The sequence below is a fragment of the Theropithecus gelada genome, chromosome 14 (genome assembly GCF_003255815.1).
Source record: "Theropithecus gelada isolate Dixy chromosome 14, Tgel_1.0, whole genome shotgun sequence".
Classification (NCBI taxonomy): domain Eukaryota; kingdom Metazoa; phylum Chordata; class Mammalia; order Primates; family Cercopithecidae; genus Theropithecus; species Theropithecus gelada.
Genome location: NC_037682.1, coordinates 103,679,678 through 103,704,428, shown reverse-complemented (window position 1 = coordinate 103,704,428; position 24,751 = coordinate 103,679,678). Strand labels below are relative to the sequence as shown.

The 24,751-nt window shown below is 40.7% G+C and overlaps 4 protein-coding genes across 13 annotated transcripts in view; 2 read left to right on the top strand and 2 right to left on the bottom strand.

Annotated features, from left to right (window-relative positions):
- Positions 1-11: 11 nt before the first annotated feature.
- On the top strand, positions 12-2,712 carry TIMM8B (translocase of inner mitochondrial membrane 8 homolog B). The gene is made up of 2 exons (XM_025356297.1): positions 12-164; positions 1,337-2,712. The coding sequence occupies exons 1-2, from the start codon at positions 81-83 to the stop codon at positions 1,502-1,504; spliced, it is 252 nt and encodes an 83-aa protein (XP_025212082.1). The 5' UTR covers positions 12-80; the 3' UTR covers positions 1,505-2,712.
- Positions 1,649-12,695, bottom strand: NKAPD1 (NKAP domain containing 1). Of its 7 annotated transcripts, none has more exons than XM_025356283.1 (6): positions 12,423-12,695; positions 11,140-11,216; positions 8,438-8,538; positions 6,229-6,378; positions 4,763-4,816; positions 1,649-4,336 (listed from the first exon to the last, which is right to left on the bottom strand). In XM_025356283.1, exons 2-6 carry the CDS (start codon positions 11,206-11,208, stop codon positions 3,829-3,831), a joined length of 882 nt encoding a protein of 293 aa, XP_025212068.1. In that variant the 5' UTR covers positions 11,209-11,216; positions 12,423-12,695; the 3' UTR covers positions 1,649-3,828. The 7 variants fall into 7 exon arrangements, with proteins under 7 accessions (XP_025212068.1, XP_025212071.1, XP_025212072.1 ...); XM_025356286.1 differs by having other exon boundaries at positions 1,649-4,333; XM_025356287.1 differs by having other exon boundaries at positions 11,099-11,216; positions 11,865-12,537.
- Positions 12,505-22,667, top strand: PIH1D2 (PIH1 domain containing 2). 3 transcript variants are annotated; one of them, XM_025356281.1, is made up of 6 exons: positions 12,505-12,801; positions 13,631-13,838; positions 14,931-15,054; positions 15,410-15,655; positions 15,984-16,249; positions 22,456-22,667. In XM_025356281.1, exons 2-6 carry the CDS (start codon positions 13,662-13,664, stop codon positions 22,507-22,509), a joined length of 867 nt encoding a protein of 288 aa, XP_025212066.1. In that variant the 5' UTR covers positions 12,505-12,801; positions 13,631-13,661; the 3' UTR covers positions 22,510-22,667. The 3 variants fall into 3 exon arrangements, with proteins under 3 accessions (XP_025212066.1, XP_025212065.1, XP_025212064.1); XM_025356280.1 differs by lacking the exon at positions 22,456-22,667 and adding an exon at positions 18,652-18,852; XM_025356279.1 differs by lacking the exon at positions 22,456-22,667 and adding an exon at positions 18,652-18,852 and having other exon boundaries at positions 12,796-12,801; positions 13,615-13,838.
- Positions 22,419-24,751, bottom strand: part of DLAT (dihydrolipoamide S-acetyltransferase) — a 39,883-nt gene continuing 37,550 nt past the window's right edge. For both annotated transcript variants that reach the window (XM_025356276.1, XM_025356277.1), the window contains exon 14: positions 22,419-24,263. In XM_025356276.1, coding sequence (XP_025212061.1) covers positions 24,134-24,263 — 130 coding nt within the window. In that variant the 3' untranslated portion in view covers positions 22,419-24,133. The remainder of the gene's footprint in view (positions 24,264-24,751) is intronic.

The window sequence follows — 24,751 nt, the reverse complement described above, 5'->3', positions numbered from 1 at the left end:
ACCGGAAGTGGATAGGCGGGGCACACCCGTCGCGCTTGCGCAAACACGGTTGTCGGAAAGTGGCGAGCCTGAGGCGAACAATGGCGGAGCTGGGTGAAGCTGATGAAGCTGAGTTGCAGCGCCTGGTGGCCGCCGAACAGCAGAAGGCGCAGTTTACTGCACAGGTGCGGGGGCGGGGAGGGTGAAGGGAAAGGAAGTTCCACCTTCCTTGCTGGTCCTGGGCACGCTCGCAGGTCTGTACACTGGCGGCTCACTGGTGCTCGATCCCGGCTGCATCCCATTCCCCTCACAAAAGACAAGTTATGGCTCTCCTGTCCCTAGTGACTGGTAGTGCTCAGGCGCCGGCTATGTAAGCGTAGCGTGGAGAAAAGAAAAGGTGTAAAGCAGGGAAGAAGATTTGGGCGACGCAAGGGTACGAGAGCCTAGTTAGCCGGCGATATGACTGGGCTGGCATTCAAAAGATCTGGGTTCTCATCCTCCCTCTGCTCCTTGCAGGCCACGTGCCTGTAGAAAAGATACTAATCCACTTTGGGTTTTGGTTTCGCCGTCACCCCACTGCCTCACTGAATTGTGAGGACCATATGCGACAATGTATTTGAAAACGACTAGAACATTATTGGAGGAAGGTGGACTCTGAAGTAGTCGCTGTAGAGTATGGATTAGAACAAGGGTTTGGAGCCCTTCGGACATGGTTCTAACCCGGCCTGACTTCTTGCTGGCTACATGACCTTGGACTACGTAATCACGCCTCAAATGGGAGGTGATGACAGCTATCCTTGAGGACCTTAGAGAGAACTGATTTCTTAGTAACCAGCCTCATAAATAGTAAGCTCTTGGGTTATTTTTTTTCCTTGTGGGTGGGAGGAAGAGGGTGCTTGGAGGATGACCAGCAAGAACCCTGGCTAGAAATCTTTGGGCCCTGAACATGCAAATGAAAGTGCACATAATTTCTGTGCCTGTATGTGCATTCTTCTGGGGAGTGGATCCATAACCCCCAAAAGGTTAATGGAATAATTACCTTGTCTAGGGGATAGGTTTGGAATGAGTGCAATAGTTTGGGGAAATTAATTGGTTCCCTAGTTTGTTCACACTGGTGCTAGCTACTTTGGGGAATATAAAAGGTTATTAGTCCTACCTGAGAATGTACCATCTGTAGGGACGAGGATCTGGATCAATATTGGTGACTAATTAGGAAATGAAGAAAGAGAAGAGCCTAAAGTGACTCCGTGGTTGATTTAAAGAATGGTTTTGTCAGGTGTCAAAAAGTGAGAAGTTAATAAACAAGAGTTAGGTCTATCTGCAGACCCAAATGGTTACTCTTTTTCTTTCCTTTTAGGTGCATCACTTCATGGAGTTATGTTGGGATAAATGTGTGGAGAAGCCAGGGAATCGCCTAGACTCTCGCACTGAAAATTGTCTCTCCAGCTGTGTAGACCGCTTCATTGACACCACTCTTGCCATCACCAGTCGGTTTGCCCAGATTGTACAGAAAGGAGGGCAGTAGGCCATCCCCCAGGAGAATGACAGAAGCAAAGGACTTGTTATTAAGCAGACTTAAGGGCCTGTGGGGGAAGGCTGTCAACCCATTGTCAGATGAGCATCAGGCTGTTATCAAGTCTGTTGGTGCTAAAAAGTAAAAGATGAAATGTTCAAAGAGTGAAATTTATTTATTTGGAATTCAGAAATTCCAGGTTGTTACCACGTCAGTTACTCAATAAGTGTGAATTCTCCAACTCTTCTTTTAATCCCATTTTAGAATTTAATATAGAGATCTCTGATTGGCAGGAACACTAGAAATAAATGTTCCATGGCCAGTAGTGCAAATGGGGGATTGTAGGTTTTTGCAAAACCACCCTAAGCCATATTAAGGGGGTTGGAAGAACCATCAAAGCCTAAGGCATAGAAGAAAATTTGGGGTTAAGAAAGGTGAAGAACAAAAAACAGCTTTATTGCTTATACACGACCAAGAAAAGGTAAACATGGCAAAAAAAAAAAAAAAAAAAAGGCAAGATGTGTATTCCTTGGGAAAGAGCAAGCCTGCTAGCTTGGCAGGAAGAGAAGGTCAGGACCCAAATAGAGCTAATTTCCTGGAGATGGCCTGTTATACTGGCCCATTTTCCTGAGTCTGTGCTTAAACCAGTACTTTCAGGGCACAAAAACAACGCATGCTAAAAAATATATGGCCAAAGCTCCTTCCAACAAAGATTTAACTTGCTCCAGGAACAAAATAATTGCTTTAGGTTAAGAGGTAGTAATTAAGAGACTATTCCTCTCCCTTTAGGCCCCCACTAATCCCCAAAATAAAAATACACACCATGGAACATTGACAATTGAGTACCAAAGTATTAAATTTTCAAATAAATATCCCAAAAGGTAGCACCTGCTCATAGTTAAGGGATAGGGCACCTCTGTCCAACCATGTATTTCAAGACCAAGCACTTTATTAGAAATCTGTCCCGTAAAGAGAACAAATTTAGCAGTTAGAACTAAAAATACCAACTCATGGAATGTCATCATAGTTGTATCTACTGCTGGTGTCTTATACTGTCATGCTACCGTGAAGTAATTCTGTATTACACATCAGGAAAGTAAGGCCAGGAAGGTGAACTTACCTGCTCTGGGCCTCCTCATAACCAATGAGTGGCAGAACCAAGACCAAAAGTGAGTTTTCAAGCTTTTTACTCAGCCCATTAAGTGACAACCAGGAAAAAATAACAATATGTCACTTGATCTTTCTTCCCATAGTGAAAAAATTCACCTGTGTTCTGCCAGCCTTCTTTCAGTGATATTTTGGTTTCTTAAGAATTGAACATACTAAGGATCACAGTATAGCGAAGGGAAATAATGTGGTCTCTGCTTGGTGCTTTAATCCAAAGGCAGACTGGGAAGAAGTGGATATGTCCCTGAGAAGCCTATTTTGTTTTGGAAAATAATTCAACTTAGTTTCAGGGAAAACCGAAACTTCATTAACAGATTTAGAAATAAACAAGACAACATTTAAATGGCAGTTGCTGCCCTGAATCCAGAGTACTATTAGACAACATGATTATTTCCTAATTCTTCCCCATTTGGTAGAGGGTTATCTATGACAACTGAAGAAATAATTTGAACACAAGTCCATTTAGGCAAATATACAGCAATGGAACTAGAAAACCATTTACTATCCAATTAACCATGTTTAGGCGTATACTAAGTATAGCTATCTGCCCCGTCCAGCAGGGAAATTTGTGAAAACTCTAGTCCCTTCTAGTAAGTTGTCTATGGATGTTATCATGAAGGGAAAAGGTTTGTTCTTCGGCCCATTTCCTGATTAAGTAAACTGGACCACACTTGTGGGGTCAAAATACAGAAGGATCAAAGCACCAAGGCTAAAGACAAGTCAGTTGTGACACCTGCTATATAAACAGAGAGCAATATAGTGTTGCCTTGTCATACCATCCTACACGGCATTAGTTCCAATCCACCTCTTGATCCCAGCCCTTGACTTCCCCAAATTCAATATTCTGATTGGTGTACCCAGGTCACTATTGGATCCAGCTTTCTGGGTCTTTTAATTTGCTGTATATGCACTCTACACTAAACGTAATTAATGCAAAAAAAATAACCTCTTCAAGAAACCTTCATAACAAAATACCAGATTCCCCTTTAACAAGAAAAGGGGATCAAGCTTAACGCCAAAATAGAAGACAAGAAGTCTGTCAGAACATAAGGATGGCACAAGACAGCTCTGACCTCAGGCCCTGTGCTGAACAAGAGTCACTGGCAAAACCACAAGAAGTAAGAACTGTAAATATCGACAGTCATGTGGAAAACAAAAGTGTTTCCCATTTAGTCATCCTCTGAACTCTCAGCAGACCTTTCATCTGTAGCTACTTTCCAATTTGTGCGTTTGTTTGTCCTCTCCTGTATTTCACTGTTGGCTACAGGCGTATGGACTTTTTTCTCTCTCTTTTTCCTTTTGGTTTTCTTAGTGTCTCTTTCCTCACTTTCTTCAGAACTGCTGGATGCTGAATCATCTGAATGTGAAGTGTTACCTTCTGCCTCTAAGAATAAAGCAGGTTTTTTGAGAGACTTTTTCCTGGATTTTTTCTTGCGCTTATGTGGTTGTTTCCTTTTCCTCGTACCAGAAGCCCCCGTTTCTTCTGAGAACTCACTCGAGGAATCTGCTGTTATATCTGTGGCTTCCTTTTTGCTTTTCTTCTGTTTTTTGTGTGACCTTTTTTTCTGCTTTTTTTTGTGGGATTTCTTTGACTTCTTGTGTTTGTGGGATTCATGGGTAGATGACTTTACCTGGGGAGATGTTTTTTTCCCGTTGGTAATATCTTGCTGATCACTACTAATAAAAAAGTAAAAAATAGAAGCTTTTATGTAAAAAAAAGCATATTATTTTAATATTTTGCATTCTAGATAAAAAAATTGAGATTAACATCTGAATTTTAAATCAGCACTTTAACATATACTTTAACACTTTAATATTCTCATTGAGTTTTTGTTTCCTCTTCTTTAAAATGAAGGTAAAAATTCTGAGCTGCCATACTGGGTTACTGTATGGAGTACTATATATAAAAACCAAAATGCTTACAGACATGCCAGACATCAACCACAGAATGGCAAAACAGGGATCACCTCCTAACTAAATCACCTATTGTTTCTCTAGCTACATTTTCAATGGCAAGTATATTCTTTGTAAAAGTTAGAAAATCAATTTATAATACAGATTTTGTACCATCTTAGTTTCTTTTGGTAAGCCCATTTTCCTTACCTGTCTGTTTCAAATTCTTCAGGGTATAACTCTTTATAACCACTGTGACCCCATCTGTAATATGACACACCATATGTATTGTTAAAGCAATGTATACGTTTTTGGAAATTAGAAAGACTTTGGAGTACATGCATACACAAACATAAACACAAAATAGAGATATGGTAGAACCAAGCCCACATTACAGCTCAGTAACAGCTACATTTCCTGTATTGTGCACTATCATTTAAGACACAGAAGATTCTTTGGTCCATTTGTAAGAGAACTTGCCATTGTTTTAAGAAACACTAACGAACCTTACACTCTGCTCTTTAGCGGTGAAGCACTTTTCCAAAAACACTTCATAATATCATGCTGTCTACATGGGGACAATTTTTTTTTTTTGAGATGGAGTCTCTCTCTGTTGCCCAGGCTGGAGTACAGTGGCACGATCTCGGCTCACTGCAACCCCCGCCTCCGGGTTTCAAGTGATTCTCCTGCCTCGGCCTCCCAAGTGGCTGGGACTACAGGCACGTGCCATCATGCCCAGCTAATTTTTATATTTTTAGTAGAGACGGGGTTTCATTATGTTGCCAAGGCTGGTCTCGAACTCCTGACCTCATGATCCGCCCGCTTCGGCCTCCCAAAGTGCTGGGATTACAGGCATGAGCCACCGCACCCAGCCTTATTTTTTATTTTTTTTTCTTTTTTTCTTGAGACAGAGTCTCACTCAGTTGCCAGGCTGGAGTGCAGTGGTGCAATCTCGGCTCAACTGCAACCTCCACCTCCTCGTTTCAAGCGATTCCCCTGCCTCAGCCTCCCAAGTAGCTGGGACTACAGGCTCATGCCACCACGCACAGCTAATTTTTGTATTTTTAGTAGAGATGGGGTTTCACCATGGTAGCTAGGATGGTCTCAATCTCTTGACCTCGTGATCCACCCGCCTTGGCCTCCCAAGTACTGGGATTACAGGCGTGAGCCACTGCACCTGGCCTATTTCTTTTTAAATAACAACTTTATTGAAGTATAAATTCACATATCATGGAATTCAAAGTGTAGTGCCTCCAGCCCAGGGCAATCACTAATCTACCTTCTGTCTCTATGGAATTGCCTACCACATAAATGGATTCATACAGTTATGTGTGGACAGAGTACATACATAGAATCATACAATATGTGGTCTTTTGTGACTTGGCTTCTTTCTTCTCACTTAGCATAATGTTTTCAAGGTTTATCCATGTTGTAACATATATCTGTACTTCATTTCTTTTACTGCCAAATAATATTCCATTGTATGGATATATCACATTTTGTTTACCCATTCATCAGTTGACAGACATTTGGATTACTTGGCCATTATTTTTTGGGGCCATTATTAATAATGCTGGTATGAACATTTGTACACAAGTTTTTTGTGGGGACAATTAATTTTGATACGTACACATTCTCAGGCCAAATATTAATGCTCACAGGAATTAATCACAAACCTGTCTGGCATGTTAGCTTCATAATCATATAACTTCTTGTTCCAGGATTTTGCCTTAAGAAAATCATCTTCCAGTGTCCCAGAAATTTCATTCTTTGGCCTCCAATAGTCTCTTTGACTTTCTTCATCAAAACCATCACTGCGCATCCGGCTAAAAGAGAAAGCAGAAGAACTTTTAGATGTAAAAACAATCTGTGAGTTTACTTTATGGAACATCATGCACAAAACTCATGGAACAAGCTGAGGGGGAAGGAAACAACATGATACTGTTTAAAAAAAAAAAAAAAAAGGTAAAGACATCTGTTCCTCTCTATACATCTGTAAAGTCCAATGGAAGAAATCTGACCAGGCCTACTGTGGTGGCTCATGCCTCTAATCCCAGCACTTTATCTGTTCCTCTCTGTACATTTGTAAAGTCCAGTGGAAAAAAATCTGACCAGGCCAGGTGCAGTGGCTCATGTCTGTAATCCCAGCACGTTGGGAGGCCAGGGCAAGTGGATCACTTGAGGTCAGGAGTTCAAGACTAGCCTGGGCAACATGGTGAAACCCTGTCTCTACTAAAAATACAAAAAAAGTAGGTGTAGTGGTGCACACCTATAGTACCAGCTACTTAGGAGGCTGAGGCAGGAAAATTGCCTGAACCCGGGGAGGCAGAGGTTGCAGTGAGCCCAGATCACGCCATTGCACTCCAGCCTGGGCAACAGAGTGAGACTCAGGAAAAAAAAAAAATCTGACCATTAGTACACATCCTATTGCAAAGCATAGAGAGATGAAATCAACTCTGGACTGTCATGTGATAGTTCACTCGCTGATTCTCAACTAGGAAGGCATGCAAAGAGGGAAGCAGAACATAATCATAGCTAGGGACACTTCAAACTACCCTAGAGATTCTGAAATACACTTCCCTCTGTGCAAACCAGCAACTTACTATAGAGAGGTCCCAATAACAGTGGGAACAAGGTCTAACCCATGGGAATAGTTGAGTAGGAAAAAAGTTGAGAACCATTGATCCAGCTTCTATTTACCACTTCTACTAACTAGCCAGTAAGCTGCTAATCAGTTATCAAAAATTCGTAAGGGGCCAGGCCCAGTGGCTCACACCTGTAATCCCAGCACTTTGGAAGGCCTAGGCGGGTGGATCACTTTGAGCTCAGGAGTTCGAGACCAGCCTGGCCAACATGGTGAAACCCTGTCTCTACTAAAAATACAACAATTAGTCAGGCATGGTGACAGGTGCCTGTAATCCCAGCTGATTGGGAGGCTGAGGCAGAATAATTGCCTGAACCCAGGAGGCGGAGGTTGTAGTGAGCCAAGACCACACCACTGCACTCCAGCCTGGGTAACAAGAGCGAAACTCCATCTCAAAAAAAAAAAAAAATTGTAAGGGCCTCTTATGTACCAGGTATTGGTCTAGCGGGCAGGAATATAGCAGCAAATGAGAAAATCACAAGCCCTGCTCCTAAAGAGTTTAAGTATTTCTTATATATGTAGCTCTTACACTTACAAGCATATAAGGATGTTCCCAATTATTCAAGCATTCCTAGGCCTCTCCACAAGGAAAACACAACTAACCTTGCATAATCCTTCATATTTACACTCAAGCTATTAAGGTAATGTGAAAAGGCTGTTGATCTGGTGAAGAGGGTGAATACATAGGGTGAAGAAAAGTCTGAGGCTGGGCAAGTGGCTCACGCTTATAATCCGAACACTGGGAGGTTGAGGTGGGAGGACTGTGTGAGCCCAGGATTCTATACCAGCCTGGGGAACACAGCAAGACACTGCCTCTACAAAAAAAAAAAAAAATAGCTAGGCAGAGTGGCATGCACCTGCAGTCCCAGCTACAAAAAGAAAAGCCTGAAAGAATGAAAAATTAATAGAGAAAGGAATGACTGATCAGCTTAGTGACCACAAGATTCCAGTAGAAAATCTTAAGTTAAAAGCTATCAGGTAAGGTTAGAAGCCACAGAACCCTACACATTCATAATTGTTCAGGGAGAATTTTTTTAACTCTCCATTGTAAATAAGTACAAAGAGTGGGGGCATATGCATCATAGCCATTATCTTTATGCCTAGATTTACGAAAGAGGAAAGGCTTAAGGACTCACAGAACTAAATTCATCTATCCTTAATATACCAAAGTATTTTTAAACAAAAGTTGATGATTCTGAAAAAGATGAGAATTATTTTAGTTCTCAGAGCTGCAACTTCACCTTGAACTGCTGGGTAGCATCTTCCTTTTGGTCCCCCGGTAAGCATCTTCCATCTGTTTTTCCAGTTCTCTTATTTTCCACATATCTGATTCCTCCTGAATCTAGAATTTTTGAAAAGGAAAGAAATAAAAATAAGTTACTAAAAATAACTTTACATTACAGAAAAGTAACTAACTGGCCGGGCGCAGTGGCTCACACCTGTAATCCCAGCACTGTGAGAGGCCGAAGCAGGCAGATCATGAGGTCAGAAGTTTGACAGCAGCCTGACCAACATGGTGAAACCCCGTCTCTAATAAAAATACAAAAATTAGCTGGGCACGGTAGCATGCACCTGTAATCCCAGCTACTCAGGAGGCTGAGGCAGCAGAATCCTTGAACCCGGGAGGCGAAGGCTGCGGTGAGCCGAGACCACACCATTGCACTCCAGCCTGGGTAACAAGAGCGAAACTCCGTCTCACTGTGCCACTGCACTCCAGCCTGGGCTACAGAGTGAGACTTGGTTTAAAAAAAAAAAAAAGTAACTAACTGAAAATACAATCTGACTAATTATTGGGCTACAGACTGGGCTATGATCAGGAACCTGGAAAACAAATTGGTTTCTCTAGAAAGTGGCTGAACAGTCCAATCCAGTAAATCTCAAATATCTAGAATTATTCCCCAATAGAATTTTTAAACCCCTGCATAAACATCACCTTATCAATTTTGCAATTATGCTGCAATTAGCAAATGATAATGCCACATTTCCAAAATGCAATGTGATTTTAATTATATCATCTCAATTGAACTTTAAGCAATCTCATGAGGAAAATAAAGCAGCTACCATTATTACATTTTACTGTAAAGAAACAAAAGCTCAGAGATTTTACCAAAGTCAAAAAACTAGTAAGGACAGGTCTTTAAACTCCCTAAGCTATAAATCTCTTCTCACAACATAATTTTTGTCAAAAATAAAATAAACAGTATGGCTGCTAGAGAATTTCTTGAAAAGCAGAATGTGATTACCCAAAGAACAAGAACACATTTTATTTCTAAGTCTTCCTGCATAATTTCATTAGATCTGTGCTAGATTTATCTTTTTCTAGTTGCCATTTTAAATCTAAGCTTACTATACAACTAGGGGCAGGTTAACATAATGGCACAGGCAGCTTGGGGTAACAGTTTTACCCTTGTCCATAATTTTAAAAATCAGGTGATATGATAGTAATAATATGATCAAACCAAAAGTAGTAGTTTACTGAAGAAAACTAAACCAGGTGCCTTGGCCCTCTTTTCATTATATGTGCTCTCCTAGGTGACCTCATCTACTCTCATGACCTCTTATCATCAACCTATACATCAATAATCCCGAAACCTTTATGTTCAGCCCCAACTTTTCTCCTCTACTCCAAGTCTGAATTTTCAACTGCTTGGACATCCTATAAGCACCTCACCATCAACATGTTGAAAACCAAATTACCTTTCCTATCATAATTGTCCCCTTTTTTGTTCTTTATCCCAATGAACAGAATCATCATCACCCACCCAGTCACATAGGTGGTTACACAGTTGACCTTGAACAACAGCGATCTCAACTGTGCAGGTCCACTTATCCTCAGATTTGCTTCCACCTCTGCCACCTGTGAGATAGCAAAACAAGCCCCTCTTCTTCCTCCTCAGCCTACTCAATGTGATTTTCTTAATAAAATGTTCTTTTCTCTAGCTACTTTACTATAAGAATACAGTATATAATACATGTAACATAAAAAATATGTGTTAATCCACTGTTTATGGTATTGCTATGGCTTTCAGTCAGTAGCAGGCTATTGGCACTTAAGTTTTGAGGGAGTAAAAAGTTATACATGGATTTTCGACTATTCAGGGCGTTGATGCCCCTAACCCCTGCATTGTTCAAGGGTCAACTGAATTAGATTCCATTCTTATCATTATCATCTAATTAGCCACCAAGTTCTTTGGACTCTATCTCCTAAATTCCTCTTCTTTATCCCTGCTGTCACTAATTTCACGCGAACCCTCATCACCTCTCACCTGTAATACTGCAATTGCCTCCTAATTAATCTCCCTACTGTTTCTCCCCATCTGATTCATTCCCCACCCATCTGACAAACCATCTTTCTAAAATATAACTATGATCATGTCACATCCTGTTTAAAAACATTTGATGGCTTCTTTACTGCCTAGAGGAAAAAGTCTCAGTTCCAAACATCACAATCCAACTCTAATGACCACTGAGGCCTTATCTTCTGCGCCTATCCCTTCATTCCCCGCTTTCTGGAAAATTTCTTGCCATGCCCTGAGTGATTAATGCTCTTTCTTGTTGCCATATTAATGCATGATGCTCTCTATCCAGAATGATCTTTCATACCTAGTAAGCTTATACTTATTCAAGAACCAGTTTAAATGTCAGCAGCTCAAATACCACTAATTCTGTAAAATCTTTTCTAATTCCCCGGGGTAGATTTTATTATTTCCTCCTTAGTGCTCCAAAGCACTTTGCAAATATCTCTGTTATACAGTACTTATCAAACTATATTATAATTATAATTATCTATTTTATTCATCATTTTATTTCCTACTTTGTACAAAAGCTTTCAAAGACTAGATGACAAGAATATTCTTTGTATCTCCCAGTTGTGCCAAAATAATGCTTGGCACACTGCTTGCTTTCAGTAAGCACTGAGGAGTAACTAGGTTGTACCTCCCACCTTATTGTGAGCATCTGTGTGCCGGATGACATTCCTCAGGAGAACTTTCCCCAGTGGAATCCGGGACATTCTTCAGTCTGAAATGAATCAACAAATAACGTTTAGTAATAATTTATTTTATTACTTTATCTTTTCTTAAATTTTATAAAGAAGCATGAGGTAAAGGAAAGATCACTGAACTAGAAGTCAGAGATCCTAAATAATAGTTTTCCCTTTACCATTAAAAGAGGGAAATGCCTAAACACACTAATGTGAGATGAAAGGAGATAATGTACATTAAAGTTCTTTGAAAATGCACAAGACTGCATAAAATTAAGTGCTTTCACGAGCACCATTTTATTTAATCCTCATAACTATTTTTTATATGAGGCAAATATCTCCATCCCTATTTTGTAGATGAAGTTCCCTTAAACTTGTCATGCCCCAAGCCACATAGTCCCAGGCAAATGATGTATATCAATGTCTAGATTAAAAATCAAACCTCCAATCCCAATATTAGTTTGCAGTGAAGCAAATACGTAGATTTGAGAGTATCAGGAACCACAGGTGTCAACAGTAACAGAAACTGATGACTCAAAACATCAAATGCAAAGATGTCCTAAACTTCTCCATTTGGGAGCATTTTATTTCCTACTTGGTACGGAAGCTTCCAAAAACTAGATGACAAGAATATTTTCGTGTGTAGCTAGCACGGGCTTTGTGCAACCACCCCAACGCTCACTCACCCCTTGATCCTGAGGAAATCAGGCATCTTGTTAGTGAGACGAAGAACCACTCCATTACAAGATCTCCTCCGACCCAGGAAGCCAAGGAGTCAGGGCTCAAAGGCAGCTCTGCAGCTTCACCCGAGTCCTTCGTGAAAACGCAGCCTTCCCACTGGTTAATCTGCCCTCACCTGTGGCCCAGGCCACTGCCGCCTTTCCCCCAGCCCAGATCGACAGGCAGATCTCTCTCGCGGACTGAGGCCGGAGACTGAGCCGGCGCGGAATTCGGACAGCCCGGTTGACCCGGGCATTCCCCCCTCACGCTCCTCTGGGACGAACCCCGGGGGTAAGTTTCACTCCCCAGAAAGGATGGGAACGCTTTGGATGGCTATGGCCTTCGGTTGGGCCCCAGGAAGTATCTAGGGGGCCTGAAGCGGGGGTTGAGGTTTCCAAGTGGAAGACAGAGGAAATATCCCCATCTTTGTCACCGGGATCCCTGTCCCCCAGCGGCCTCGGAGCTCCCGGTAACCTCCCCTCCAAACGCCCTCCCCACACAAATACACACAAACACACCCATACCGTGCGCCGCTGCCTCGCGTGGCGGGGGATAGGGGGGAAGAAGCGGTTTGGGAGAAAAAGGAGGAGACTTCCTTCTCAGGCCGGAAGTGGTGCTCCTGAGAAATCGTCCCACCAACAGGCAGCCCAGAGACTCCCAGAAGGGAGGGTTTTCAGGACACTCCAGAGGTTGACGGGTGCAGAAGGGAGGCGGGCGCTTTCCTGGAAGAGAAGTGGGTCGGGCCCAACTGAAAAGCAAGCCTGGTACCAGAAGGGGGACATTCCGGAACTAGATATGAGGAGACTTTTCTACCTGAAACTCCCCGGACCCAATTAGATGTTGTACCCAGGCTGGTTACCCTGGTAACAGGCGTCGCGGTTTGTCAAGGAGCTGAGAGAAGAGGTGGGTTTGCCAGCCTATAGAATGACTACCCGTTAGAACAGAGAAGAGGTGGGTTTGCAGACCTGTGGAATGATTACCCGTTAGTTAAGCTTCCCATTTAGCGTAACCCTTACACAGTAGTTGAAGAATCTAAACCTTTTTGCTTCATTCTAAAGATGCTGTGGGACACCTCTCCAATGGGAGAAGAGGCTAAGGAGAGTTATCTGAAGACGTAGAGAAGTGTCCCAGCCTCTCTATTAGCTTCCTTAATCCTCGCAATAACCCTATGATATAGGTATTATCGTCTTCATTTTGAACATAGTAAGAGGAATATATATATATGTATATGTATGTGTATGTGTATATATATATATACACAAACACACATTTAATTGCTCAAGGTCATACAGCTAGTGAGAGATAGAACTAAGACCGGAATCTAGGCATTCTGGCTCGCAAGTCCATGCTTTGAATTACTAAACTATAATGAGGATTAAGGAAGTGTCATGTGGCCCTCACCCCATACACACCTCTGGCAATTTCAGAACTGGGGAGCCACCAGTCAGTGAGGTGTTGGAACAAGAAGATAAGGAAACCCAGATTTAAAATGATTACTCTGACTTGTCAGGGTCCAAGTAGAAGTAAAGTCTTATCTGAGAGGACAATGTGAGAATTTAGGAAGAGGTACTAGATAATTAAAGAATAAGGAAAACATAAAGTGGTGCTGCTGATCCACAATCTTTTAGACACAAATGCTAAATCCTAACTTCACCCAAACAATTCCTGGCCCATTCCGCCTCCCCAAAGCAGAAATGAATCAACAATTACACGAAGTCATGTCTTTCCACAGGCTTAAGAAAATTATTCACTACTCATCAGTCATGGAGACATCCTCAAAGGGCCTGCTCACCCAAGTTACTCAATTTTGGAACCTCCTAGATGATCTAGCTGAAAGTGACCCTGAGGGCTATGAGAAGTTTATTCAACAGCAGCTGAAAGAAGGGAAACAGCTCTGTGCTGACCCAGAACCACAGCTTTGTCTACAGACCAGGATTCTGGTATGTCAAGTTGGTGCCAGGGATGGGGAGGTCTTGAATAAAATGATCCCAGAGTAACCACAGAATACTTTGCACTTAGGCATTGCTATCTTTTTTTTTTTTTTTTTTTTTTTTTGAGACGGAGTTTTGCTCTGTCACCCAGGCTGGAGTGCAATGGCATGGTCTTGGCTCACTGCAACCTCCGCCTCCTGGGTTCAAGCGATTCTCCTGCCTCAGCCTCCCAAGTAGCTGGGATTACAGGTGTGCACTACCATGCCTGGCTAATTTTTGTATTATTAGTAAAGACAGGGTTTCACCATGTTGGCCAGGCTGGTCTTGAACTCCTGACCTCAGGTGATCCACCCGCCTCAGCCTCCCAAAGTGCTGTGATTATAGGCATGAGCCACCACGCCCAGCAGACTTTTTTTTTTTTTTTTTTTTGAGATAGGGTTTTGCTGGCTCTGTCGCTGAAGCTGGAGTGCAGTGGCACAATCACAGCTCACAATCATAGTTCATTGCAGCCCAAGCGATCCTTCCACCTCAGCCTCCCAAGTAGCTGGGATCACAGGTGGGCACCACCACACCTGGCTAATTTTTAAATTATTTTTGTAGAGACAGGATCTCCCTATGTTTCCCAGGCTAGTCTCGAACTCCTAGGCCTCAAGCGACCCTCCTACCTCGGCCTCTCAAAGTACTACGGTAACATACGTGAGCCACCACCCTGGTCTGGTTTCCTGATTAAAAGCCAGCAGCCTTGGGGAAATCAAGTAACAACAGTATAATCAAACACAATTTTAATACCTAGGCTGGAGTGCAATGGCACAATCTTGGCTCACTGCAATCTTCGCCTCCCGGGTTCAAGCGATTTTCCTGCCTCAGCCTCCCGAGTAGCTGGGATTACAGGTATCTGCCACCACACCTGGCGGACTTTTGTATTTTTAGTAGAAATGGGGTTTCACCATGTTGGCCAGGCTGGTCTCAAATTCCTGACCTCAGGTGATCCAGGCACCTCGGCCCCCACAAAGTGCTGGGATTACAGGCATGAGCCACCATGCCTGGTCTTAAATGGTTTTAAACTAGGTTTTGAGATGTGCAAAATTATTTGCTTTCCAGAAACCAAAAGAAAAAATACTTTTTATCAACCTGTGTCAGTGGACAAGGATCCCAGCTCCCCAATCAGCCACTCATCCAGTACCTCTAACTGTTGGCAAACCAGAAGATACAACTGAGACATCAGGTACAAATAATTAAGGGAGAGAAAGCACATTGTACAAATTTTATTAGGAATGGACAAGATTTTACTTGGTTGAGAGCATTTCAAGTAAAATTCTTTATTTGGTGATAACAGAATTACAATTAGTGTACCTTTATGCAAATTTAATACTGTTTAACTTTTGTAGTAAGATGCGCTGTTTTAATCCATGTAAAAGTGCCAGGAAATGTCATAATTGCTGTAGCACTACTGTGATTACCTCTGAAAAATACAGGAATATTCTCTAGCTTTATCAGGAATATGGTTTAATATATTGCCTGACAGTATCATTAGTGCAACAATTTATCTTCATTTCATACCCTTTCATTTACACACACAGATGCTTACACGATCATTGATGTTGCCTACAATCCTGATGTTCTTCAGGCAGCAGAAAAGAACCAAGTGAAAAAAAATCAGTTAATTCAGATGGCCATGAAATGTATTGAGGAGCAATTCCAGTTCACCCTCTCACACTCTTACCATATTACCAAATTTAGAATAAAAGGAAGCATTCAAAGAATGAAACAAAATCTGATGGGAATCCAAACTGATTCCATAGATTTAAGAGAAAAAATGAGAAGGGGTAAGTTGATGATTGTAAATGGAAAATTAAACTGCTTTAAGATTTTTTTGCATCCTGTATACATTTTGAAAACTAGAAATCTCTATTTTAAAAGGTGAGAAACTTAAGATAGAAAAATGTAAATATTAGATATTAGAAATATCATATCCTTGATTTTTAAATCCTGAAAAATTTGCAATCAAATTATTTAGTTTAAGATTCTTTTGTCTTAAGATTCCCTTAACTGCAGCTTTATCTACCATCTCTAACACCACATATATTACAGCTCATAGTATTTTATGTTGTGGATTAATTTTTTTATCTCCCCTCCACCCTTTTTTTCATAAAGAACTAACTCTTGGACAGATACGAAGCAGTACTATGAGCAATCCAGATCATTTTCCTCAGCTGTTACTCCGAAAAGACCAAGTTTCAGGCAAAGCAGTGTGTCTGATAGAAGAGATTTCCAGTACTGAAATCCAGGTGGAGATAAAGATACCAGCCTATGAACTAAAAATTGTGCATGATCACAATGAGAAACCTCTGAAAACTGAGTTGAAAGTTGAATTACCTGGTATTAATTCTGTCTCTCTCTGTGACCTTAGTGTTTCTGAGGTAAGTTGAATAGATAATACTGTAAATGTGTATCGGCCAGCAATCATTATGCCATAGTAACAAACTACATAATTTTAGGGGCTTACAATGATTTGCTCAGATTACCCGGTGAAGGAGCAATTCCCATTTGAGATGTGCCATTCACATCTCGGCAAAGGGAAAATAGAAATGATCAAACCATGCAATGGATGGTAATACTTCTACTTAGACATGACACTTCATGGTATCACTTCTACTCACGCTCCATTGGCCAAAATAAGTCACAAGGCCAATTCTACATCAGTAGGACTGAGAAGTGTATTCTCACAGACAGTCACAGGAAGTCATATGGCAGGGATATACTATCCTCTTACAGAAGAGCAAATAGAGTCAGTCCTACAATCTACCACAGTCTACACTCTCGGTTGCAAATATTTGCTTCTTTCTGGAAGGAAAACACCTCTAATCCCAGTATCAGACTCCAAAGGACAGAATTTTGCATTCTCTTCCTCTTGAGCCATGGACTAAGACATGTAAAGAAAAGTTATGTGCTCCCTCAGTCCCATCCATCATGAAATGTGGAATGGGGAGAAGATAACCATAATTAACCATCTCAATTCAGAAATGGGAAAAATAAGAGGCACACTGCAGTTACTGGTGCACAGCAATTCTGAAATCCTAGTAGGCAGGCATTGTGAGGGCTCCTTTTCTGGAGGTGAGAGGATGTTCTTACTTAAGGTTCCTTGAGAAAGTTCTGTAATTACCTAGCTCCCCAGTTCCATTGTTTTCCACGACCTTTCTTCAGTCTTCAGGAGGATGTTTTCTTTTTTTTTTTTTCCCTTTCCCACTATCCACCTTGGCCACATCTGAAGAGTATTGAAGAATGTGCCATTCTCAGATGCTAAGTAGCCTTTTCAGCCTGGTTTCTGCTCCTGGTATCTTGGGGCTCAAAGGATTGTTTTAAATTTTGAAGTCAGTTTCTTTTAGTCCAAGCTGGTAGCATTTAGATTCCAGTCAGTGATACCCATGATTCCTTTTTAGACATTGCCCGTATTTCCAAGACTTACCTGTCTCTTTAGACTTAATTGCTGTTATTTTAGCCAAATGTAAGGATTTACTGAAGTTCACCGTAATACATTCAGAGGTTTCAGCCAGGCATGGTGACTTACGCCTGTAATCCTAGCACTTTGGGAGGCCGATGGGGGCAGATTGCCTGAGCTCAGGGGTTCGAGACCAGCCTGGGCAACGTGGTGAAACCCTGTCTCTACTAAAATACAAAAAAAATTAGCCGGGCGTGGTGGTGGGCGCCTGTAGTCCCAGGTATTCGGGAGGCTGAGGCAGGAGAATTGCTTGAACCCAGGAGGCAGAAGTTGCAGTGAGCCGAGATCAAGCCACTGCACTCCAGCCTGGGCAACAGAGCGAGACTCTGTCTCCAAAAAAAAAAAAAAAAAAAAAATCAGAGGTTTTAACAAAGCATAAAGGTTTAATCTTTGCCTCTATATTGCCTTAATCAGTCTTGGTTGATAGAAATAATTTATCAATTTTATCCCTTACTGGCTGAAAATAAAAATTAGTTCTACTTTTCAGTCACTGAGTCTTAGAATTTTGGGGCTTTATAAAATCCATTTTTTTTTTTTTTTGAGACAGAGTCTCTATTGCCCAGGCTGGAGTGTAGTGGCACCATCTCACCTTACTGTTGGGCAACCTCTGCCTCCCAGGTTAAAGTGATTCTCCTGACTCAGCCTCCCGAGTAGCTGGGATTACAGGCACGTGCCACCAAGCCTGGCTAATTTTTGTATTTTTAGTAGAGACAGGGTTTTGCCATTTTGCCCAGGTTGGTCTCGAACTCCTGGCCTCAAGTGATCCACCCGCCCTCGGCCTGCCAAGGTGCTGGGATTACAGGTGTGAGCCATTGCACTTTAAGCCACCCTTTTAATTCAACTTGCAACATGGTCCATTCTAAGCTTATCTTTCTTGTAATATCCTGTTAAATGTAGTGAACAGAACCAACATGTTACCAACCATCTATTTTCCCACTTCTTCATCTAAAGCCACAGATCAACTAGGCACAGAGTGTTTGTCATCCAAATTACTATGCTAGTTTCACTAAAGCCTTCATCATTATGAAACATGGATCACTACCTTTCCAGGCTCCAGTAAGTTTCCTTGCTGTTTGCTGGTCAGCCCACATAATTTCGGATGGCAACACTCTACTATGGTGCTGTATCAGTTAACATGTGATGTAGTGAGCAGCAGTAACCACCTTAAAATCTAAGGGATTTACAACAGTAATTTTTTGCTCATTCCTAGTCACATGGCAACAAATGGGATCTTCTTATGGGAAAGGAGTGAATAACTGGGACCAGTAAGTTAGTATCGCAAATTTTAAGCAGGAAATAAATCTCTTGGTTTATTATTCTTAGGATGATTTGTTGATTGAAGTATCTGAGAAGTACAGATTACATCTGAATCTTCCAAAACCTATTGATACTGAAATGACTACAGCAAAATTTATCAAAGAAAACTCCACGCTAATCATCACAATGCCTTTGGTGTAAAAGAAGAGCATCATGTTTTAGTTTTCAGTGCTAAAGTCATGTGAATTAAAGGACCTTCGTTATGGCTAAAGCGGTAGTAGTTTATCTTAAACACTAATTCCATTATTTTCTAAGTTCATTTTGACTGAGATTTTCTCTTCAGTTATTATGATTATATATACATGTACTTTTTTTGAGACAGCGTTTCGCTCTTGTTGCCCAGGCTGGAGTGCAATGGCACGATCTCAGCTCACTGCAACCTCCACCTCCCGAGCTCAAGCGATTCTCCTGCCTCAGCCTCCCGAGTAGCTGGGATTACAGGCACGCACTACCACACCCGGCTATTTTTTTGTATTTTTAGTAGAGACAGGGTTTCACCCTGTTGACTAGGTTGGTCTCCAACTCCTGACCTCAGGTGATCCACCTGCCCCGGCCTCCCAAAGGAAGTGCTGGGATTACAGGCAGGAGACACCACGCCTGGCCATGTCTTATATTTTTAAACTCACTTCTTCTTCTCAAATAAACATCAACCAGAAACTATTAAAAACTATTGCCATGACACACCTGTTTTAAAAATATCTTAAGTAACTTATCATTTGGGGAAATTCTAATTGTTTCCAAGTAACAAGTGAGAACTCTTGGTTTACTGCTTGAAAAAGTCTCTAGTAAATTTTTATATCAGGAAAAAAATTCCAGACTGTGCAAGAAGTTTTTTTTACCAGGGTAGGTTGTATCAGTGAGTCTCCTCCAATAATAAAAATACAGGGCCAAATATAATATTCAAGCCTATTTAACCTCTGTACTAATTGAGACTGAGTCTCGCTGTGTTGCCCAGGCTGGAGTACAGTGGCACAATCTCAACTCACTGCAACCTTCGCCTCCCAGGTTCAAGCGATCCTATCTCAGCCTCCTTAGTAGCTGGGACCACAGGCATGTGCCACCACGCCTGGCTAGTTTTTGCATTTTTAGTAGAGAAAGGGTTTCACCATGTTGGCCAGGCTGGTCTCAAACTCCTGACCTCAAGTGATCCATCTGCCTCAGCCTCGCAGTGCTGGCATTACAGACGTGAGCTACCGCACCCAGTCCCTAACCTCTGTACTTCAGTTAAACAACTCTGCCAGGAGACCCAGCTACCCAGCCAGACATTTTAGTATCAGATATAGACTTGTCGATAGATTGGATACAATGACATAGTAACAGCAAACAAAATATATATATATATTTTTTTTTTTGTTTGTTTGTTTGTTTGTTTTTGAGATGGAGTCTTGCTGTTGCCCAGGCTGGAATGCAGTGGTACAATCTCTGCTCACTGAAACCTCCACCTCCTGGGTTCAAGCGATTCTCCTGCCTCAGCCTCCAGAGTAGCTGGGATTACAGGCGCCCGCCACCTCCCCTAGCTAATTTTCGTATACTTAGTAGAGACGGGGTTTCTCCATGTTGGCCAGGCTGGTTTCGAACTCCTGACCTCAGGTGATCCACCCTCCCTGGCCTCCCAAAGTGCTGAGATTACAGGCGTGAGCCATTGTGCCCAGCATGCAAAATGTATCTCGTATTTGAACAAAAAAAGTAGTTGACATTGCGACAAGTGCTTTTCTCCTAAAGAAATGATCAGAAGTACAAAAGTGATGTACTTTCAACTATCATTCATCTCTTCTAAGCTCTGAAATACAAAGGTACCAACTATCCAATTTATACACCAAGTAAGCTATATAGACTTTACACATCCCTTAATTATCTTTTCTAGATACAAGTTTCCTTTAATTATCCTTGTAATAAAGTTTCTAGTTCAACATACAGGCTAAAGTTCTTACTAATTTTAAAACTTTTTAACTATAGAAACTAATGTTGTATAACAGAAATAACTGATACATGACATTTAAAAGCAAATACAAATTTTTTTTTTTTTTGACAGTCTCGCTCTGTCACCCAGGCTGGAGTGCAGTGGCGCGATCTTGGCTCACTGCAACCTCTGCCCCCTACCCCTGCCCCACCCCAGGTTTCAAGTGATTCTCCTGCCTCAACCTCCCCAGTAGCTGGGATTACAGGTACCTGCCACCATGCCCGGCTAAATTTTTGTATTTTTAGCAGAGACTAGGTCTCACCATGTTGGCCAGGCTGGTCTCAAACTCCTGACCTCAAGTGATCTGCCCACCTCGGCCTCCGAAAGTGCTGAGATTACAGGCGTGAGCCACTGGGTCTGGCCTAAAAGCAAATATAACTTTCTTAAGCCTGGTCTGGATTTTTGGGGTTTTTTTCCCCCTTGCCTCAAATCTCCTTTTTGAAGGCCTGGCCTGGATTTAAATTCTACTAGCAACAGGATAATTTATCTCCTGAAAAATTTCTGGAACTGTATCATGTCCTAAAATTAACAAACCTATTCTCAACCCTCAAAAAAACGTGAGTCTCACCTTATCTTTCCTCCTACAAAATCACTACCAAAATGTATTTCCTAAAAATTCCTAACCACATAGAAGTGAATCTCTACCCTTGCACTCAGTACTTACATCAGTATCTGTGTTTGTATACTCATTAAAATGCACATCAAGACCTAATATACTTAAAGTGGTAAAATTTACATTCTAGTTATTTTCCAAAATATTCTCACTCATTTTATATTAATAAAAACAGCTCTACCTTCCCCTCCCTACAAAAAACAAAATAGGGCCCAGGAAGGGCATTAACTAATAATGAACTATGGACTGGTTTAAATTGGAATCTTACTAAGATTTTTTTCTCAAAATTCAAAACTTGGAGGCTGGGCACGGTGGCTCACACCTGTAATCCCAACACTTTGGGAGGCCAAGGGGGCAGATCACAAGGTCAGGAGATAGAGACCATCCTGGCTAACATGGTGAAACCCCATCTCTACTAAAAATACAAAAAATTAGCTGGGCGTGGTGGCACGCGCCTGTAATATCAGCTACTTGGGAGGGTGAGGCAGAAGAACTGCTTGAACCCAGGAGGCGGAGGTTGCAGTGCACTGATACCGCACCACTGGACTCCAGCCTGGGTGACAGAGCGAAACTCCATCTCAAAAAAAAAAAGAAATTTGGAAACCAGATTTTTCTACAGAATTCATTTTAGATCACTTATCAGTAGTGATGATGATTTCCCCATGTATTCCAGGACTTGTGCATTACACATGATGAACATTCCTCCTATCTCTCTAACGTACTTGTTTACTCCTTTCTAGATCATGCCTTGGGATACCCTAACTAACTTCACAATCACAACCTTCAGAATTGGGAATAAATCACCTAACACAACCAGACCACACTTTCCATCTTGGTAATAAGTTTCACACCCCAACATGGGGTGCTTCAGGAACTCTTTGAGCTTCAAGTGTTAGATTATATTCTCCTAAATGCAGTCCATATTTTACCAATTACATAAACTCAAAATTTATCTGTATTGCAAGCTTATACATACGTGGCTGTCCCTAGATCTAAATAATTTAAATGTGAAAATAATTACCAACAGATCAAAACTTAAACCAGACATATTGAAGATTTATACTTTAATTTTTAAATAATCACATATGAACCAAAAACACTATTTCTTTCTTATTAAAACTTTTTTCTTTCAGTTCTGGTAAGAGACTGAATTCAGATTTAGATTATAGCTCAGATTAATTTTTAACTCAACAATGTTTATTAGAAGGCAACTAATTTTTATTTTTATTTTTTCAAGGGAACAACAGAACCACAAGCATTAGCGAAAGATGAATTCTCTTTGAAGTTTTGAATGTTTGAACCAGATTTGCATCATATTGATGATGGTCCCTTGTGATAAACTTGTTTCTTTTGGATAATTTTCAACCTAAAATTACTAATTACTGAAAAATCAGATTAATGTATTGTTTTCATAATAATACAGCAAGGTAAAAGTCTGTGTGGAATATATGGAGTGTCACTTGTGCACCATGTAATAATGAATATTTAGAAACAGATTCAACACTGAAACACTTAAAGCAAATTTCAGGGGCTAACTCCACATATTACATATACAAGAAGCACTGGTCAGATTCATTTTAAGTAGTCATAAATAATTTCAAACATTTATTAAAACACATAAATATTAATAGAAAGTCTAGAATTGTGATAATGTTCCCAATTCATTTTTATAATCCAGAATATCGCCTCCCTCCTTCCCTCCAAAAGGCAGGCAAAATCTAACAAAATGGAAAAAAGTACTTAGGCTAATAAGGTAGCAACCTAGTTAATTTTTTCTCTCCAACAGTATTTTAGGGCTTTCTTATTTTACATGGGACGATGCTGGAGTAGAGGGACACATAACACTCTTAAACACATTTAACTTTTTTACTTTATCCAAGTAGAAACTACCATTTTGTTTTTGGCATTTTTAAGCACTCCAAAATGTTTACTAATGTACCCCTCCTCTTCTTTTCAGACAGGATTTGGGATAAATGAACTTTGGCACATATCTAACTCTAGTAACCATATTTTACATATGTACACTTATTCCATATCTATTCCTCAGTTATTTGACAGCATTTTCCACAGTGAAGTAATAAATTCTGTTCATTAGGTTCATTTACAATGAACTACCAGTTAATCTTGGAAAATTTTAGTTTCACAACTTCTGTTAAATTCTATTAAGAATGTTTCTCTTTTGGAGGTAACTGTTGAATTCTGTACTCAAAATTACACATTTGTTTAAATAAATATTCACACAAATTCTCATTTATATCAAGTAGCTGGTTTATATTTAGATTATCTCAAGAGGAGGGGAAACAACCATGTATAGGGATTCATAGAAAAATAAACAATCAGCTGAAAAGGTCTAAGAAAATGTTGACTTTGAAAATTTCACTTATTTTCCTTGAAGTTTTCTACCCTTCCCATCGATGGTAAACCAAGATCATGTAATGGAAAATTTCAAACCAGGGTTAAATTCTAAAGTAAAGCTTCAATTCAAGCCCTTCCCCCACGAGAATTAATTTTCCTGATTTCTCCTTCTCTCACATCTAAGGAGAACATTTTAGGTGATTAAATTTCAGAATTTCAAGGTTCCATCCGGGTTACCTTTATGTCCTTTTCTTTAGGTTCTACCTATTCTACATTTCCTTGTGGAAGTACTTATCACCAGAGGGCTAGGCAAGGCCACATGTCCCTTAATTAGGAGTACAGAGCTAAAAATCTGGTGTCGGATTATTAAATGTGCACAATATTTGGGTGTAATTGGCATTTTAAAAATTCAGTAATGCCCATTATAAATAGCTTATCTGGACAGACTCAATAATAAAAATAACTGGTTAAAATAAAAAGAACCACCTGTTTAATAACATAAATATCTTGATAAGAATGAATCACTGTGACCTGGGAGAGTTTAGAAATTCTTGAGTTAGTTACAACAACATGGTGACAGGTTTTTCAAGGTACTTTCTAAACTCAGCAAGCCACTGGGCTCCAACTGCTCCATCCACCACCCGGTGATCACAACTGAGTGTAACAGACATCATGCTAGCCACATCAAACCTAGAAAAAGAAAAACATTTTAGATATTCTGAAATAAAAGACTGCATTTCAGCCAGTAACCACCCAAATGCTCACTCCTACCCTATAATCCCAACCAGGTAATATTTCCTATCTACTCTTCCAGTCTCCTATACCTTTAGCTCAAATTAACAGCTTGAAGAAACAGACCAGATACCTGGAGTAGGAGTGGGCAATGGGCCAAATCCTGCCCTCTGCCTATTTTTATTGATTAAAGGTTTACTGCAATTCATTTATGTCTTGTTTATGCCTCCTTTCATATTACAATGGCAGAGTATTTGCAACAGTGGCCATATGTCCCAGAAAGCCTAAAATACTTACTATATGACTAAAAAAAAAAAAAAAAATGTGCTGACTCCTCACCTAGAATAAGGCTTTCCATCTCAAATAGGACTAACTGCATTTAGTAAAGAAAAGTTGCTGCCTTGAAGAATTTTATCATATATATATAATTTTATTTGAAGATGCAA

What these genes read in the sequence shown, in the direction of transcription:
- PIH1D2 (XM_025356279.1), top strand. Translation starts at nt 13,617, where the DNA reads ATGTCTTTCCACAGGCTTAAGAAAATTATTCACTACTCATCAGTCATG. An exon ending in AGATACAACTGAGACATCAG is followed by an intron (nt 15,055 to 15,409) that starts GTACAAATAATT and finishes TTACACACACAG; the next exon opens with ATGCTTACACGATCATTGAT. An exon ending in AAGAGAAAAAATGAGAAGGG is followed by an intron (nt 15,656 to 15,983) that starts GTAAGTTGATGA and finishes TTTTTCATAAAG; the next exon opens with AACTAACTCTTGGACAGATA.
- NKAPD1 (XM_025356283.1), bottom strand. Translation starts at nt 11,208, where the DNA reads ATGTCCCGGATTCCACTGGGGAAAGTTCTCCTGAGGAATGTCATCCGG. An exon ending in GAAGCTAACATGCCAGACAG is followed by an intron (nt 4,817 to 6,228) that starts GTTTGTGATTAA and finishes GTCATATTACAG; the next exon opens with ATGGGGTCACAGTGGTTATA. An exon ending in GAAGAATTTGAAACAGACAG is followed by an intron (nt 4,337 to 4,762) that starts GTAAGGAAAATG and finishes CTTTTTTATTAG; the next exon opens with TAGTGATCAGCAAGATATTA.
- TIMM8B (XM_025356297.1), top strand. Translation starts at nt 81, where the DNA reads ATGGCGGAGCTGGGTGAAGCTGATGAAGCTGAGTTGCAGCGCCTGGTG. An exon ending in AGGCGCAGTTTACTGCACAG is followed by an intron (nt 165 to 1,336) that starts GTGCGGGGGCGG and finishes CTTTCCTTTTAG; the next exon opens with GTGCATCACTTCATGGAGTT.